This window comes from Mesoplodon bidens, assembly GCF_964165515.1.
Source record: "Mesoplodon bidens genome assembly, chromosome: 10".
NCBI classification, from domain to species: Eukaryota; Metazoa; Chordata; class Mammalia; order Artiodactyla; family Ziphiidae; genus Mesoplodon; species Mesoplodon bidens.
This window is the reverse complement of record NC_138172.1, coordinates 77,677,860-77,695,529: the sequence shown is the minus strand read 5'-3', so window position 1 is coordinate 77,695,529 and position 17,670 is coordinate 77,677,860. Positions and strand designations below refer to the sequence as shown.

The 17,670-nt window shown below is 42.4% G+C and overlaps 1 protein-coding gene across 7 annotated transcripts in view; it reads left to right on the top strand.

Moving 5' to 3' along the window:
- Positions 1-17,670, top strand: part of ADGRF5 (adhesion G protein-coupled receptor F5) — a 112,512-nt gene that overhangs the window by 37,771 nt on the left and 57,071 nt on the right. For 6 of the 7 annotated variants that reach the window (XM_081245843.1, XM_081245847.1, XM_081245846.1 and 3 more), the window contains exon 2: positions 14,521-14,646. In XM_081245843.1, the coding sequence (XP_081101969.1) occupies positions 14,545-14,646 (102 nt within the window). In that variant the 5' untranslated portion in view covers positions 14,521-14,544. Of the gene's footprint in view, positions 1-14,520; positions 14,647-17,670 lie in introns of those variants that run through there. The other variant, XM_081245848.1, reaches the window with a different exon arrangement.

Below are 17,670 nucleotides of genomic sequence, written 5' to 3'. Positions count from 1 at the left end.
TTCTGTTTCTGACACTTCACTCTATATGACAGACTCTAGGTCCATCCACCTCACTCAAATAACTCAATTTCGTTTCTTTATATGGCTGAGTAATATTCCATTGTATATATGTGCCACATCTTCTTTATCCATTCATCTGTCGATGGACACTTAGGTTGCTTCCATGTCCTGGCTATTGTAAATAGTGCTGCAATGAACACTGTGGTACATGACTCTTTCTGAATTATGGTTTTCTCAGGGTATATGCCAAGTAGTGGGATTGCTGGGTTATATGGTAGTTTTATTTTTAGTTTTTTAAGGAACCTCCATACTGTTCTCCATAGTGGCTGTATCAAGTTACATTCCCACCAACAGTGCAAGAGGGTTCCCTTTTCTCCACGCCCTCTCCAGCATTTGTTGTTTTTAGATTTTTTGATGATGGCCCTTCTGACCGGTGTGAGGTGATACCTCATTGTAGTTTTGATTTGCATTTCTCTAATGATTAGTAATGTTGAGCATCCTTTCATGTGTTTGTTGGCAATCTGTATATCTTCTTTGGAGAAATGTCTATTTAGGTCTTCTGCCCATTTTTGGATTGGGTTTAAACCATGTTTTCTTGTACTTTGTAGAAAGCCAGGCCACACCACTTCACTGCAGCTCAGTTTTTTCCTTCATAAAGGGCTAATGTTTGGGGCCTTTCATTTTTGAATTACACAAGTAATGCATGACTATATTCGTACTATAATAGACTATGTCTAACAATTTTTCAAGCCCCGCACACCCGATATGCATTAGTTTTTTTCCCTCCCCAAAGTTATCCCATCAGTTGTTTGCTGTGTATATTATCAGTTAAATGACTTATTTTTCTGTCTTCCCAGCTCTTAGGGCAAGTCAGGGCATATAGGACTACAAGAAATTCTCTTTGTCAGATCCATGTATTGGTCTTTAACAATACCTTCCTCTCACTGGAAAGAAAAAATAATACTTGGGGAATGTGAACAGCTCTTTTAATATTTAGAAAAGTTTGAAAGAGTTTTATTCATTTTCAGCATTATTATTTTTGTGTTGGTTTTGGCTTTGGCAACTAGTAGTATTCATAACAATTTCCCAGGGATTAAATTTTAGATTTTTCAACTAGTAGTTTTGGCTTCTCTCCTGAAGGCCATCAAAGGCATTCTGTTCTGGAAAATAAAATAAAAGAAAATTAACTGGATAGATGGATGGATGGATAGATAGATAGATAGATAGATGATAGCTAGCCGGCTAGATTAAGTGGTTGGCTCTGGGAAAATGGGGAGCGTGTGGGAGAGATTCCCTTTTTATTTAATGGATAATAGTTGGGTTTAACAGATGGGTTCATTTTCTATTTCTTTTAGCTTTCTGTAAAAAGGTGGCCTTTTATTTTTTTTTCCTTCCATACACTATTATGAGACAAGTGAATAAGAAAAAAACACTGTGAACAAGTTGGTATGGGTCATGGAGAGAGGATCCGGAATGAAGTTGCATGAGCAATGTCAAGTCCAAGAATAATCACAAAATACCTTCAGTTGCTATTTGGCATTTTCTTGCCCTTCCCAAGGTTTCTCTACCCCAAACTAGAGCACCAGTTGGCCCTGCTGATTTTGGACATTCTCTGTGCTTTCTTGACCCTCCTGTTAAATTTGCCTGCCTTGACTCTTTCTCAGGGTAATTCAATGAATCCTTTCACCCTACTGCACAGGGCTAGCCCCTGATAGAGACTTCCTCATCCTTCACCATGTCATAGGTAAAGCAGGTAGCTTGTTCCCATTTTATGGAATACAAAAATGAGAGGCTCAGAGGTTTTGTTGTTTGCTCAGCATCTCACAATTCATCTTTTGGGGGCACTGAAATAAGAAGAAGCCCAGATCTCTGCCTTTCCAACATAAGGATAAAAGTCATGTGGAATAGAGAATGAATGTGATTGGCTAGATTCTATCAACTTGGTAGCAACATGGATTCCCAGTTGTGCTGGAAGTCTGTAGACAGATTAAGCTATTGCCTGGTCCAGATTTTAGCAGATTCTAATGCCTGCTGCCCATTGGTATCACCCCCAGAAACTTAACAAAAAGAAAATGATGCCCAGACACTTCCCTGGAATAACTGAGTCAGAATCTCTGGGGAAAGGGCTCGGGCATAGTTTTTTGTTTGGTTCGTTGGTTTTTAAACCTCCAAAGTGATTCTGTTATGCCGTGAGGGTTGAGAACCACTGAGTCCAAACTGTAAGAGATAAAGTCTAAATTGAGAAGCAGAAGTGATACCACTTCATGGAGCCGAGAAGTTGGGGCCAGAAGTCCCAGCAGCTGTGAACATCACGTATTAGGATTCTGGCGGCTCCTATTTATGAGAGGAACAGCCCCCTCTCACATCTGCAGGTGAGAATGAAGAGGCATCTCTACTCCCCAGACAATGGCACTGCCTTTCAAGTTTAAATCAGAACAACCCCACTGGCTTCCCTGCAGATTCACTGGCTCCCTGTTACTTGCGGAGTTTACAGAATCAGATGAAATGTTCTAGGTAAACAGGACGTGCTCTTCTACCGCCAAATAACTATGGGGGTGGAGGTCATCTATTCTACTCAATGTCATTTTAACGTGTCTCAGTTCCCAGAAAAAGAAATACTCATTATCCTTTGCATGATCCGCCACTTTCTGGATTGATCTATAGATGGATAGACAATAATTCAGAGCTATTTGGTTTTTTTTAAAATAGATTTTATTTATTTACTTATTTATTTTTGGCTGCGTTGGGTCTTCGTTGCTGCGCGTGGGCTTTTCTGTAGTTGTGGCGAGCGGGTGCTACTCTTCGTGGTGGTGCCTGGGCTTCTCATTGCAGTGGCTTCTCTTGTTACAGAGCATGGGCTCTAGGTGTGTGGGCTTCAGTAGTTGTGGCACGCGGGCTCAGCAGTTGTGGCTCACCGGGTTAGTTGCTCCGCGGCACGTGGGATCTTCCTGGACCAGGGATCAAACCTGTGTCCCCTGCATTGGCAGGAGGATTTTTAACCACTGCACCACCAGGGAATCCCCAGAGCTGTTTTTTAATCAGTAGATGTGTCCCTAGAAACTTCCTCGCCGACATTTCTCAGTATAATCCAAATTAGTATCACTCATCGCTGTAATCTTTGTCTCCTTTATAAGGAGAACTGGGTGGGTGGGGGGGCCCTCTCAGCCTCAGTTTCCCCAGGTCCTGGGAGTTTCAACACAGAGTAGGTGCTGCAGAAAGGCTTGTTGGGTTAAATATCTGTGTTGACTGTGGAGGCACTATGAATTCACACGTTATTTACCAGCTCAGCATTTCAACTCACCTTGTCTGATTCTAGTGATGATGGTTAAAATAACTGGAGTCTTGCCTATTTCCTAAAAGATAATCACAAAGGTGAAACCTTTAAAGTCACAGCTTAGTGGAAGCGTTTACGGTGATAGGTGTGCAAAGAGCTGTAGAATTACAAAGACAGAGAATCCTTTCCTTTAATCAGCTTATACTCAGAATGGGAGGCAAGGCTCAGGCCTTGGGAATTTTAATAATAACAGGTAATATTTACTGAGTACTTATTATGTGCCAGGCACGGTGTTCAGTGCTTTACAAAGACTGTTAAGTCATATAGTTATTCCAATAATCCAATACCTCAGGTACTATTATAATACCTACTTTATAGACAAAAGGACACACAATTTTAAGTAAGTTGCCCGAGGCACACAAAGCTGGCAAGTAGTGAAGCCGGGATTCCAGCTCAGGCAGTCTGACTTACCAGTCCAGAGGCCTAATTACTGTGCTGTGCTCCAAAAACCACAATAGTGCTGCAAAAAAATCCAAATGCCAGGGCCAGCAGAGTAGTGGAGGAGAGAAATGCAGTGTATTCCAAAGAATGATGTATCGCTCGAAAAGACAAGAAAAGAGGCATGTGCTATAAAGGGTAAGAGCTCAGATTCGGCAACAGAGTTGGCTACATACTGTGTGACTTGGGGTGTGTGATTTAATTTACCGAAGTCTCAGTTTCTCCATCAGTAAAATGGGGATATTGCTACTTCAAACAATATAGGATTTAAGGATTAAATGAGCCTAGTACATGCAGAGCGCTTAATCTAATGCCAGCATATAGCGAGGGCTTGATAAATGATAGCAATTGCTGTTACTAAGGGAATAAGCAAGACCTGAAATAATGAGTACATCTCAGAAGGGAGGCATGGGTCATTTCAACTGCCAAGAATAGTGTGAGAGGAAGCTAAGAGGTAGCAATCCATTCAACCAATATTTATTGTTAATATTTAGGACACATTTTGCAAAAAATGGTACAATAAAAGCTTGTGAGTAGGTCAGCCTGTTCTGTATCCAAGTGTCATGGAAGAAAAATGTAGCAGGGCTGGGTTTTCCTTAGGTTGCGGTGACCATGCTTGCCAGGTGAATCACCCCAAATATTCTCTGGGCATTTGAGAATGTTCAGAGTACTTGAATGTGGTACAGTAGCAATCTATGAAAAATAGTGTTCTAGGCAAATGAATCAGCTGATGGTATTGGATATTGGACAGGGAGGAAAGGAGGGAGGGTTCAGGAGATTGCTGCAGTCATCCCGGTGAGGATAGTGATGAGATGGTAATGTCCACACCAATATGGAGGCCGAGGAAAAGAAAACATGGCAGTGGAGGTATTTACAGGACTTAGCGAATGGTTGAATTGCTTCCCCAACTCCTGCCCTTGATTCTTGTAACCAGGAATACCTGTGGGGTTGTGAGTCTGTGAAACTGAAGAATGAAGCCAGCAGCTGGCAAACCTGGGAAGAGGTGGGTTAGGAGAGAAGAGACACATTACTTCTGGATGAGCTGAATTTAGACCCAGCTGGAAATAGTCTAGTTGGAAAGATGCTCCTAATATTTATCAAAGAGATCAAGGTGGAAATAAAGTTTGGGGAATTTTCATGTAAACTGATAATTAAAACTATAGATGTGGGCTTCCCTGGTGGCGCAGTGGTTGGAAGTCCGCCTGCCGATGCAGGGGACACGGGTTCGTGCCCCGGTCTGGGAAGATCCCACATGCCATGGAGCGGCTGGGCCCTTGAGCCATGGCCGCTGAGCCTGCGCGTCCGGAGCCTGTGCTCCGCAACGGGAGAGGCCACAACAGTGAGAGGCCCACATACCACAAAAAAAAAAAAAAAACTATAGATGTGGACAAGCTCCCTAAGAGAAAGTGTGTCAAGGGAGATCATCCAAGGACCCAAGGGAGGTCTGGAGGGCCTACAGTGAAACAGTCAGTGCAGGATGAGAAGGAGGGAATCATAGGAGGAGAGAAAGGAGCAAAGACTGGAGCGAGGAGAGACCCCAGGGGAAAAGAGGGGGCTGTGAAGCAGGAGGTGTTAAATGTGGTCAGAAATCAACAAGAAACCACTAGTGAAGAATGTCACACTTTAGAAAATACTTTTTTTTTTAAACATCTTTATTAGAATATAATTGCTTTACAATGGTGTGTTAGTTTCTGCTTTGTAACAAAGTGAATCAGTTATACATATACATATGTTCCCATAACTCTTCCCTCTTGCGTCTTCCTCCCTCCCACCCTCCCTATCCCACCCCTCTAGGTGGTCACAAAGCACCGCGCTGATCTCCCTGGGCTATGCGGCTGCTTCCCACTAGCTATCTACCTTACGTTTGGTAGTGTATATATGTCCATGCCACTTTCTCAGTTTGTCCCAGCTTACCCTTTAGAAAATACTTTTCATAATAAGGTGAGGACTAAAGTCAGACTATCCAGATTAAGGAAATTTTGGAATGGCCATGACTTCTCAGGGTACTGTATTTGGGGGGAAAAATAATACTTTTTTCATTTTAAGTAGCACACATACATACATTATTCTTAAAGTCTAACAAAATGGAAATTTAAGAGAAGTGAAGTCACTGGCTAAGGACACCAAGGCCTGATGTCAGAGATATGGAGTGAATGGGGGCTGGGAAAGGAGGCAGCGCAGAGGGCTAAGATGGCCCTGCCGAATATTAAAATGTGGGAATAACTGAAACCACAAGGTAGATAAATAACTGCTGCCCCGGGGCCCCTGGAGTGTCCGGAGTGCCCCCTCCCACCTCTGCCTCGGTCACCCAGTTGCTTGCCTTGGACCCTTGCACAGACCTCCCCACTAACTGGCAATGAGGGCCCTGAGGCCTCTGCTCTTGCAGCGACCAGGGACTGCTCTGATTGGGCCACTATTGTTGTTATTAGAACACTCAGTATTATTTTCTCTGACTGGGCCACTATTGTTGTTATTAGAATACTCAGTATTATTTTGAATCTCACCTCGTAAAGAGTAGAACCACAGAACTGTAAAGGTTTGGACCAACAGCCAAGCCCCCTGAGGCTCTATACAGCCTGGCAGCCAACCCCAGGGCCACCCTCCATGGCAGTGGAAATGCATTGTCTTGCCAGGGCTTAGGGAAACCCCTCCATGTGGTAAATGAAAGTAGCAAGATGGTTGAGATAAGAGCAGAGTTAGGAACTTAATGTTTTCGTGGAGATGGCAATCTCTTGCTCAAAGGTTAAAATCCTCCAGTGATTTACAACAAAGAAAGAAGGATAAAAGGTTATCAATGCCACACACATGTGCAGTGTGTTTTAGAAAACTTGACCCCATTGTGTACAAACAAATGTTCCTCTATAATCTGATAGGACTGAGCTACCCTGACACAATGCTACTGCAGGACTTTATTTTAAGGCAAAGGAAAATTAAATAGAAAAAAAAAATTTCAAGGCAGTTCTTTCATTGGTATTGTGTTTGTGTTAAATAAATATTTAGCTTATAGTTCTGCATGTGTGACGGATGAATCATCTCATTAGATAAGGTCAGCAAAGGTAAGTTTTATCACTTCTGTGTTTGAAAATACAGATCTGTGAAGGTGGGCTCTTAAAGTAGTCCTTGAGGACTTTTAATCTGCACTTCTGCAATTCAGGAGGGAGGTTATTGATGACATCCTGTCTTAATTGCAACCCTGAGCAAAGAATAATAATCTCAGTCAAATTTGCAATGGAAGTCCTGAAATTTCATACTACGATTCATCATCTGCCATCAAGAGGAACTCTGCTTTGAATTATTCTCTAGTAGTAGTATAACATAGATATATGTGCCCCAGAACATAGGGAACAGGGCATAGGAAGATATACCATTGGCTTTTTCAAAGGATACAATACCTGTCTAGTTAGTCACACACAGGCCAAGGATTAGTAAAATGCATGGCTTCCCCTGTTAGTGTCCTAGCATGCAATGCAATTCTTCCTTTCTTAAAAAGAAAACCATGCATATAACATCACCATCTGTGTATGACACAGAAACCAAGCAGTTTACCTATGGGAAGAATCGCTACTCTCTCTCCTCCACTTTTTAACCAAATATCTTGAGTTTTATGTGCCCACCACATTCACAAGTCCTGACCTCCCATTTATAGCTGAACAGAGCAGGGAATCTCCAACCAGGAGGCAGTCGTTTGCCTGAGCATTAAAGGGTGGATAGAATTTGAATATGTGGTGATTACGTTGAGTCAAAGGAACAGGAAAAAAAGGGAGACCAGGAAACCAAGTAAATGATGACAGGATTACAAACACTGAAAAATAGTTTGACCATAATAACTACCCTTCCCCACTCCAGGATTAAGTCTCAAAGATTAATGTTCATATTATTACTTTTGCATGAACACTGGGAAATCTCTTGCACTATTTTAAATTATGAAAAAGCAACCAGCTACAGTAGTGAAAATATGATAGGTGCTTATTAAATAAGCCAGCTCCAGGTCATGAGGGCCTTCAGCATCAGCAAAAGCCATTGCCTTTGTTCCGAAGGCAGCTGGGAGCTGAACAGAGGTAACACATGAGAAGAGCGCTTCCAGAAGGTCAATCTTGCATCTACATAGGTGATGGGCAGAGAAGAAAAGAATCCAGCCATCGCAGTGGTGCATGTGAGGGGCAGTGAAGGCCTGGACTGTGTAGTCAACCAGAGATGTGAGAGTTAAGTGCAAGAGATAGTTACGATTAGGCTCAGAAGCCTAAGTGAGGTTACAATGGATTTGAAATAATTGTGAGAAATTTTGGCACCTTCAGAGGCCAATTCCTCTGCCCCAAATTTGAAATCACCAGGGGCCATCAGCTCCCTGGCTTTGCTGAAAAGAAAACTGAGACTCAGAGGTGAAGTGACTTGCCCCAGTTCACGAACCAATCAGTGCCAAAGTGAGGCTAGAATTCAGTTGCCTGGTCTAAGGTCCATATAGAGAAACTTTTTCATTTATTCTTCTTGATATCCCACTGAGAAGATCTCATAGGCCAAATGGTATCTTTTCCCAATGGAATAGATTGCAAAATTTATAATTTTGTCACTACCACATATCAACTGTGCAATCTTGGTGAGCTACTCATCCTTCTAACCTTCCATTTCCATTTTTGAATATGGAATAATTAGGGATAATTTAGTGGTATCATAGGATCATGGAGAGGGTTAAATGACATAATCCTTGGAGAGAGCTTAGCGCCATGCCTGAAACAGATCCAGTAAATGACAGGGATCTATCACCATCAGCATCACCATCAGCAGCATCATCACCATCAGCATCATCACCATCATCATTGCTGATAATTATTCTCCACCATCCTATCACAAACAACTTGTCTGACTGTAGGACAACATTATTATCTATTGATAGAATTTTAAGAATCCTTGGTTGAGCTCTTCAGTCCTGACTGACTCGACCCCTAGCTGCCTTTGAGACACAGAGCCCTTGCCAGGCCCTAGTTTTCTCATCTAAAAAACTAAGAGGGGTGTGTGTGTGCATGTGTGTGTGTGTTTGTAGAGGGCTGGCAAGAGTGCTTGAACTAGAGATGACTTCTCATTTGTCTTTCAGTTTTAAACTGTGTATGTTTTATGCTCTATTCAGACACACCAATAATCCATTTTTCAATTTTCATAAAAACATTCCCAGAATAAATAGTAAATACTGGGCAGCAGACCACAGGGCCACACTCACACTTTTTGAGTGATAAAAAATAAAAAGAGGTATCATTTTTATTGAATTCCATATTAGTTTGCTAGGAGCACTGTAATAAAGTCCTGCAGATTGGGTAGCTTAAACAACAGAAATTTATTTTCTCACAATTCTGGAGCTTGGAGGTCTGAAATCAAGGTGTTGGCAGAACTGGTTTCTTTAGAAGCCTCTCTCCTTGGTTTGTAGATGCTGTCTTCCTCTGGTGTCTTCATGTGGTCATTCCTCTGCGTGGGTCTGTGTCCTAATCTCCTCTTATATGGTCACTGGTCATATTGGATTAGGGCCCCACCCATATGACCTCATTTTGATGCAATGACCTCTTTAAAGACCCTGTCTCCAAATAAGGTCACATTCCGAGCTGCTGGGGGGTTGGAATTCAACATATTAATTTTGGAGGACACACCTCATCCCTTAACAAATTCAGCTGTGACCAGACTTTTTTGTGCTTTGTGGGCACGATCTCTAATCTTTACAACAATGCTGCAAAGCGGGTACTGTGATCCCCATTACTCACATCAGGAAACTGAGGCTCCATGGGGTTAAGTGTCTCACCAACAGTTACTAAGTGATGGAGCTGGAATCAGAACATAGACCTGTTTTGCATCAAAGCTAGTGCTCTTTCCACTACAGTCTATTATAGGAAGGAGAGAATCACTGGACCCCTAATGTCATTACATTCATTTTCTTTCCAAGTCAGAGCAAAAAACAGCTCTGCCTTCTTTGTTGATGGTGATTGCTCAGGAGAGCAATGCACTCCCAGGGACCGTGGCTGAGCCTTCATCACAGTGGTTGGACAAGCTGACCAAGGCAACGTCCACAAGGAATTCAAGGGACGGCTAAACATCGCCCTTTGGGCTGCTTTATTCCCTTTAAATGGAGACAAGGGCCTCTGCTTATGCTCTTCTCCTTTGCCTGGGATTCTCTTTTCTTGCCCTGTTTTACATGAAAACATTACCCATCCTTCAGGGTCTGGCTGGAGACCTCAGTCACTCCCAAACTCACCCAACTTCCCCCTGTCCAACTTCCTCCAGTCATCTCATCCCTTCACACTGCAGCTCACTTTGGAGACAGGCCAAGTTGGGGGCGATTCTCATTCTGTTACGTACTAGCTGGGCGGTCTGGGTTAGTTCGGTAACCTCTCTGAGAGCCTTCACGTTCTCATCTATGAATTAGGATTAAAACACCTACCTCACAGGTTTATTGTGAGAGGCAAATTAAGTGAATGAACATATCAATTGCACTGAGGGCTGTGCCTGGTACCTAGTAGGCATTTAGTAAATAGCATTTTTAAACTTACATTTTTTCTTCCAGTCTCTGTTTGCATGCCTTCCTGATGAGATTGAGAGCTTCTTAGGGGCAAGGACCATGACTCATGTCAATTCATGAATGCATAGCACGAATTTAGGCCTACAGAAAGTTCTCAATATTTGTTGGTTCGTAATTGTGCACCATGATTGATTCTATGTGAGATATATAATACAACCTCAAAAAACAGACTTGGCTGCTTAATTGCATCAAAAACTATTGGGTAGATCACATTTGAGTCCATACTCCCATGAAACCATCATTCATCCACCATTGATTGACTGCCTCCTAAATGCATCCCCCTTAAGATTCTGTTTCTATGTAGTTTCTTTAGTAGACAGAGGACCATAGGCTGGTGATGGAAAGTGACAGGAGTGTGGATAGAGCAATGGGATGCTGAAAACGTGGACCTGCAGACCTCAAACCTCCCTCTGCATCAGAAACAGCTGGGACAGATCCAGACGCTCAGCTGCCTACCCTGCCAGAAATGCTAATTCAGTTGGTCTGGCATGATATTAAAACAACCAATAAACAAATGAAAAGAGGAAAAAAAAAAGAGAAATTCCCCAGGTGCTTGTTCTGATGTGCAGCCAGGGATAAGAACCATTTAAGCAGATGATGCTCACATGCTCCAGGGAACTTCCTTCCAGGGTGGTGGTACCCAGGCAATGTTAAGGGGAGGGGCTGTGCTCAGGGACCAAGCCAGGAGCAGAGCCCTGGACTGGAGGAAGGATGAGGCACCTGGGCAGAGGCTGATCAAATGTGGGCTTGCTTTCACCTCTTGCCTTCCTTCTCCCCAGGGGGAGCCAAGGAGAGTATCAAGGCTGGGGTCCCCAGGGGAGAGGGGCCGAGGACACCAGAGAGCACAGGAGGGCAGAGCTGTGTAGAGCTTAGGAAATCATTCCCAGAACGAGTCTCACGATTGCTCTATTTATACAGAGCTTGGAATCATAAATTGATGATGACATTGGGTCATCAGACCACACAGATGTGGCCATTTCAAGAACAGGCCTCTAAATTTGCAAAAGGAGTACAAGCCTCTTGACCCCTGCACCCACCCCCTTGATCAAATCGCAGCAGCTCAGGGCTGATGCAGGTTTTCCTGGAGACCAGTTGATCTGAAGCACTGGTTGTTTAGAAGATTTGGGAGAACTGTTCCCTGATGTGTTTCAGGTCAGTTTCACAATGAATGTTTCTGGTGCACATCCTTCCAAAAGAGAATGTTGTTAAAGACTGCTCCAAGGAACCCAGACCCTCCTCCTCCAACTGCAGTGATGCTGAGAATCCTGGCGACTTCTTCTCGGCATATGAGGCTTATGATGTCAGGGTGCTTGATTTCCCTCCCCCTCTCTTCTAACTTCACAGACAGGAAAACAGAGTCTGAGGAACCAGGAAGTTGCTCATCACCCCAGGGTGACTACTAAGCATGAGGTCATATCTCCCAGCTTTTTCTAAGATAACAGCAGGCTCATATAGGTTGGTGAGTTTTATAGACAGTGTCCAGATTTTATAATTTAAAAGGAGAAAGAAATTGGAGATGACATCAGATATATTTCTTTCCATTTCTGCCTCTGCTTGTCTCTGAGTTTCTTAGCTGTGGTCTGCCATTTACTCCAGGAATTTGGAATAAATATAAACTTCTCAGGGATTTACAATGAAAGGGGCCCTACTGAAGATATATTGCCTTGACATGGGGTGCTACTCTGGGCTTTTCGTTGCATGGATTTGGATTCTCTTCCCCGTTAGCCAAGTTAAACAGCCTCCACTAGCTTCCTCACTGATGAGAACAGCTGGATGGTTACTGAGACGTTATTGATATAGGTGAGAATAGTGTGTCTTCAGAAGGCTCTCCCCAAACATAGCAGGAGCCCTAAAAACTGAACTAATCTTCAGCTGGTATCACTGTTCAGATTGGTTAGGCTCGCGCCATATTGGTTGTCAAATATTTTTAATACTACCTCTCCCTCAAACTGATGGCCTTCTTCCTTCAAGTGGAGGACCCACCCTTCACCCTTACCATGTAACTGATGACTGTATGTAGCTGTTATCTTTCTTCTGTATCCAGAGAACATCCCCTGCCCACAGTGCAGTCCTTCCTACATCCGTATTTCTACTGAATTCTGATTTTGTGGCCACAAAATAGGTCAACAGAGAAAAGGATGTCAATTTCATCAAGAACTATGTCCAGGGAGGCTGGGGGAAGATAGGGACAGTGGACAGTATTGGCCAGTGGCTATTATACAAAAGGACCAGACATGACCATTTAGGTTGTGACCATTTATTTGGTCATTATCATGACCAAGATAATCCTTGCTAACTCTGACAAAGACCAACATTGGGAAACGAGAGAAAGATGTGGAGTCAGGGCTTCCCTGGTGGCTCAGTGGTTGAGAGTCCGCCTGCCGATGCAGGGGACACGGGTTCGTGCCCTGGTCCGGGAGGATCCCACATGCCGCGGAGCGGCTGGGCCCGTGAGCCATGGCCACTGAGCCTGTGCATCCGGAGCCTGTGCTCCGCAATGGGAGAGGCCTGTGTACTGCAAAAAAAAGAAAAAAAGAAAAAAAAGATGTGGAGTCAGCTTGAATGTACTAAGGGAGGCTCATTAACTATTCAGTTACTAACTCTGGTCTCCTTGATTAACTGCCTCAAAATGGAACCAGCCAGTACAGTGCACTAAGTCAATGCCTAAAAAGATTAAATTCCCTCCAAAATACCCGATTCATCGCCAAAACAGTTGTTATCCCCAGGCTAAATCAGCCTGCTCCACACTCACAAAAGCCTACTCCCTTCAACAAGGAATGAGTGGTTATGCTTTCCCTGCAGTAGATGGATCTGGTCTTAAATATCTATTTCTGTAACCTAAATTGCAAAGCGTTTTCCAAAAGCTGTTGAGTTGTAGAATTTTAAAAATGTATTTGATTGCCAGATCTGCAAATTGGGTCAGTTTTCCAGGGCCTTATCCTTCCTTCTTTTCCACTGGGGAAGAGGAAAAGGAGGCAGCGACAGCTGGTGATTGAAACACAATCCTCCCTGGCATGTAAGTCTTGGCTATCTCTCCGTGTGTTATCCTGGCCAGGTCCCCTGGTGTCCCCGGCAATGCCTGGACCAAGGGCTGTCCTTGATGGCGGCCCTCTGGATTCCACTAAGGTCAGGGTGAAACCATTGCAGCCAGCATCCCTGGAGCTCTGCATAGCTTTTAGTCACATCTGAGCCTCAGAGAAGTCTGTGAGAGAATTAGAGGAGATCTAAGTATCCCCATTTCATAGATGAGCAAACTGGATGCAGAGAAGTGTCAAGGATGCAATTAGTTTGTAGTCATCCTGGATACTAACCCATATCTCCTTAGTCAAGTATTCTTTTCACAAAAACACATGGACATAAAAATGTCAGTAAGGAAAGGAATCTACACAAAGTAGTTTGTCGTGGTCCTCAGACCCATGAGAGGTGGGATTATTCCATGCGATGCTCTAACTTTCAAATGCAACAATGATTAATCTGGTCGCTGAAAAACTTTGTTTTCATTACTAACATTGTAGAGATAGCTATAAAAAATCAATATATTGAGATATATATCAATATTCCATATTATACACTCTAAAAATCTCTAAAATACAACTTGTATTTTTATGACTGAGTCCAGGATTTTTCATACTAGTGGGTCATAGCCCATTAATGTGGGTCATAAAGTCAATGTAATGGTTTACTACCAGAATTAAAAGAAAAAAATCATGTAAGATAATAGAATAGGATTGAAAATATCAGACTGTGTTGCACATAGCAAAGGAAAGTACTGTTCTCTGAATCCTTTTGTTCATATGCTATGTACTGACCCCCACGGTTAAAAGTATTTTGTACTGAGTAGTCTTTCCCTTTTTCTTGCTTTCCCTCTCTTTCCTCTTTCTCCTTTCTCTTTCCTTCTCTCTCTCCTTCTCTATGTCTCTAGGAAAGGTACCCAAACATCTGCCATCTTTGTCCTATTGGCAGGTACCATCCCCAGCCCTCCCAACCCCCATCCTTCCCAACATCCTCCTTCCCTCACCCGGGGTCTGGAGCAGACACTGTTCTCTACAGTTGATGTATTTATGCTCTTTCCTTTCTCCCCTTCACTGAAAAGGTCCTTTTGTAGTGCAAACGTTGAGACAGGGTTTGCTAATGCTTTCTGTTTTTGATACATGAATTACTGTATCTCTAAACCATCCTATTTCCATTTCAGGCAAGGCAACTCGAACTTGAAGACATGAAATCCCCAAGGAGAACCACTTTGTGCTTCATGGTTATTGTGATGTTTTCTTCCCAAGCTACACTGAACTTGAATTTAGAGTCTATTGTTTATCCTTCGGTGAGTAAATCCATGTCTGCTGTATTTTCCCTGTCACATTTTTCTGACTTCCTGGGAATGTCACAGACGGAAATTGCTTTAAACAAATGTTTAAGGTCTTTGAGAAAATGTCACAAATGGTGGGAGGGGGTGGTGAACATAAATGGATGTTAAGGTATCTACTGGGCTACAACTTGCCACACTCTGAAATCAGTGGTAGTGTCAAGGGAACATCCTCCTGGCTTCCCTCCTTAAACATTTGCCACTTCTAGGCCTGAAGCTCCACACTGTGAAACGGACAACAACACCTATAAAGCAGATTTTGAGGACTGAGCAGGACCTATGTTCTCAAAGTATTCACTTGAACATGAGCATCAAACTAGAACACATTTCAAAAGGTGTTAATTTGTGTCTGTGTTATAATCACAGACTGATATAGTTGAAAGGGCCATAGATATCATCCAAGCTTTTTGCTAACAAGTTAGCCAGGTCGTTTGCCTTTGTGAAGTTAATGGGAGTTTAGCTTAACTCAAGAGGGTGATAAGTACCCCCTTGTTCCTTGTGGGAATCCTTGGGATCTTCTTTCCTTGGGCTACTCCATGCACCAGAGACAGGGCGTGTTACTGGTTATGAAATCTCATGAGACTGATGTGATTCTCTCTGTGTCTCAGTTTTCTCATCTGTAAAATGATGAAAATAAGAGTATTTATTTACTGATCTCTATGAGAATTAAATTAGTTAATATTTATAAGATGCCTTAGAACTGTGCCTGATACATTTTTTCACATCTTTATTGGAGTATAATTGCTTTACAATATTGTGTTAGTTTCTGCCGTACAACAAAGTAAATCAGCTATATGTGCACATATACCCCATATCCCCTCCCTATACCACCCCTCTAGGTGGTCACAAAGCACCGAGCTGATCTCCCTGTGCTATGCGACTGCTTCCCACTAGCTAGCTATTTTACATTCATGCCACTCTCTCACTTCATCCCAGCTTACCCTTCCCCCTCCCTGTGTCCTCAACTCTATTCTGTATGTCTGCATCTTTATTCCTGTCCTGCCCCAGTTTCTTCAGAACCATTTATTTTTAAATTCCATATATATGTGTTAGTATATGGTATTTGTTTTTCTCTTTCTGACTTACTTCACTCTGTATGACAGACTCTAGGTCCATCCACCTCACTATAAATAACTCAATTTCATTTCATTCTATGGCTGAGTAATATTCCATTGTGTATATGTGCCACATCTTCTTTATCCATTTACCTGTCGATGGACACTTAGGTTTCCTCCATGTCCTGGCTATTGTAAATAGTGCTGCAACAAACATTGTGGTACATGACTCTTTTTGAATTATGGTTTTCTCAGGGTATATGCCCAGTAGTGGGATTGCTGGGTCATATGGTAGTTCTATTTTTAGTTTTTTAAGGAACCTCCATAGTGGCTGTATCAATTTACATCCCCATCAGCAGTGCAAGAGAGTTCTCTTTTCTCCACACCCTCTACAGCATTTATTGTTTGTAGATTTTTTTTTGTAGATTTTTTTGATGATGGCCATTCTGACCAGTGTGAGGTGATACCTCATTGTAATTTTGATTTGCATTTCTCTAATGATTAGTGATGTTGAGCATCCTTTCGTGTGTTTGTTGGCAATCTGTCTATCTTCTTTTGAGAAATGTCTATTTAGGTCTTCTGCCATTTTCGGATTGGGTTATTTGTTTTTTTGATATAGAGCTGCATGAGCTGCTTGTATATTTTGGAGACTAACCCTTTGTCAGCTGCTTCATTTGCAACTGTTTTCTCCCATTCTGAGGGTTGTCTTTTCGTCTGTCTGATTTATGGTTTCCTTTGCTGTGCAAAAGCTTTTAAGTTTCATTAAGTCCCATTTGTTTATTTTTGTTTTTATTTCCATTTCTCTAGGAGGTGGATCAAAAAGGATCTTGCTGTGATTTATGTCATGGAGTGTTCTGCCTATGTTTTCCTCTAAGAGTCTTATAGTGTCTGACCTTACATGTAGGTCTTTAATCCATTTTGAGCTTATTTTTGTGTATGGTGTTAGGAAGTGTTCTAATTTCATTCTTTTACATGTAGCTGTCCAGTTTTCCCAGCACCACTTATTGAAGAGGCTGTCTTTTCTCCATTGTATATTCTTGCCTCCTTTATCAAAGATAAGGTGACCATATATGTGTGGGTTTATCTCTGGGCTTTCTATCCTGTTCCATTGATCTATATTTCTGTTTTTGTGCCAGTACCATACTGTCTTGATTACTGTAGCTTTGTAGTATAGTCTGAACTCAGGGAGCCTGATTCCTCCAGCTCCGTTTTTCTTTCTCAAAATTGTTTTGGCTATTCGGGGTCTTTTGGGTTTCCATACAAATTGTGAAATGTTTTGTTCTAGTTCTGTGAAAAATGACATCGGTAGTTTGACAGGGATTGCTTTGAATCTGTAGATTGCTTTGGGTAGTATAGTCATTTTCACAATGTTGATTCTTCCAATCCAAGAACATGGTATATCTCTCCATCTGTCTCTATCATCTTTATTTATTTATTTATTTATTTTTATAAATTTATCTATTTTTGGGTGTGTTGGGTCTTCGTTGCAGTGTGCGGACTTCTCATTGCTGTGGCTTCTCTTGTTGCAGAGCACAGGCTCTAGGCACGTGGGCTTCAGTAGTTGTGGCCCATGGGCTCTAGAGTGCAGGCTCAGTAGTTGTGGCACACAGGCTTAGTTGCTCCACGGCATGTGGGATCTTCCTGGAAAAGGGCTCGAACCTGTGTCCCCTGCATTGGCAGGCAGATTCCTAATCACTGCCCCACCAGGGAAGCCCTCTATCATCTTTAATTTCTTTCATTAGTGTCTTATAGTTTTCTGCATACAGGTCTTTTGTCTCCTTAGATAGGTTTATTTCTAGGTATTTTGTTGTTGTTATTGCAATATTAAATGGACACGTTTCCTTAATTTCTCTTTCAGATTTTTCATCATTAGTGTATAGGAATGCAAGAGATTCCTGTGCATTACTTTTGTACCCTGCTACTTTAC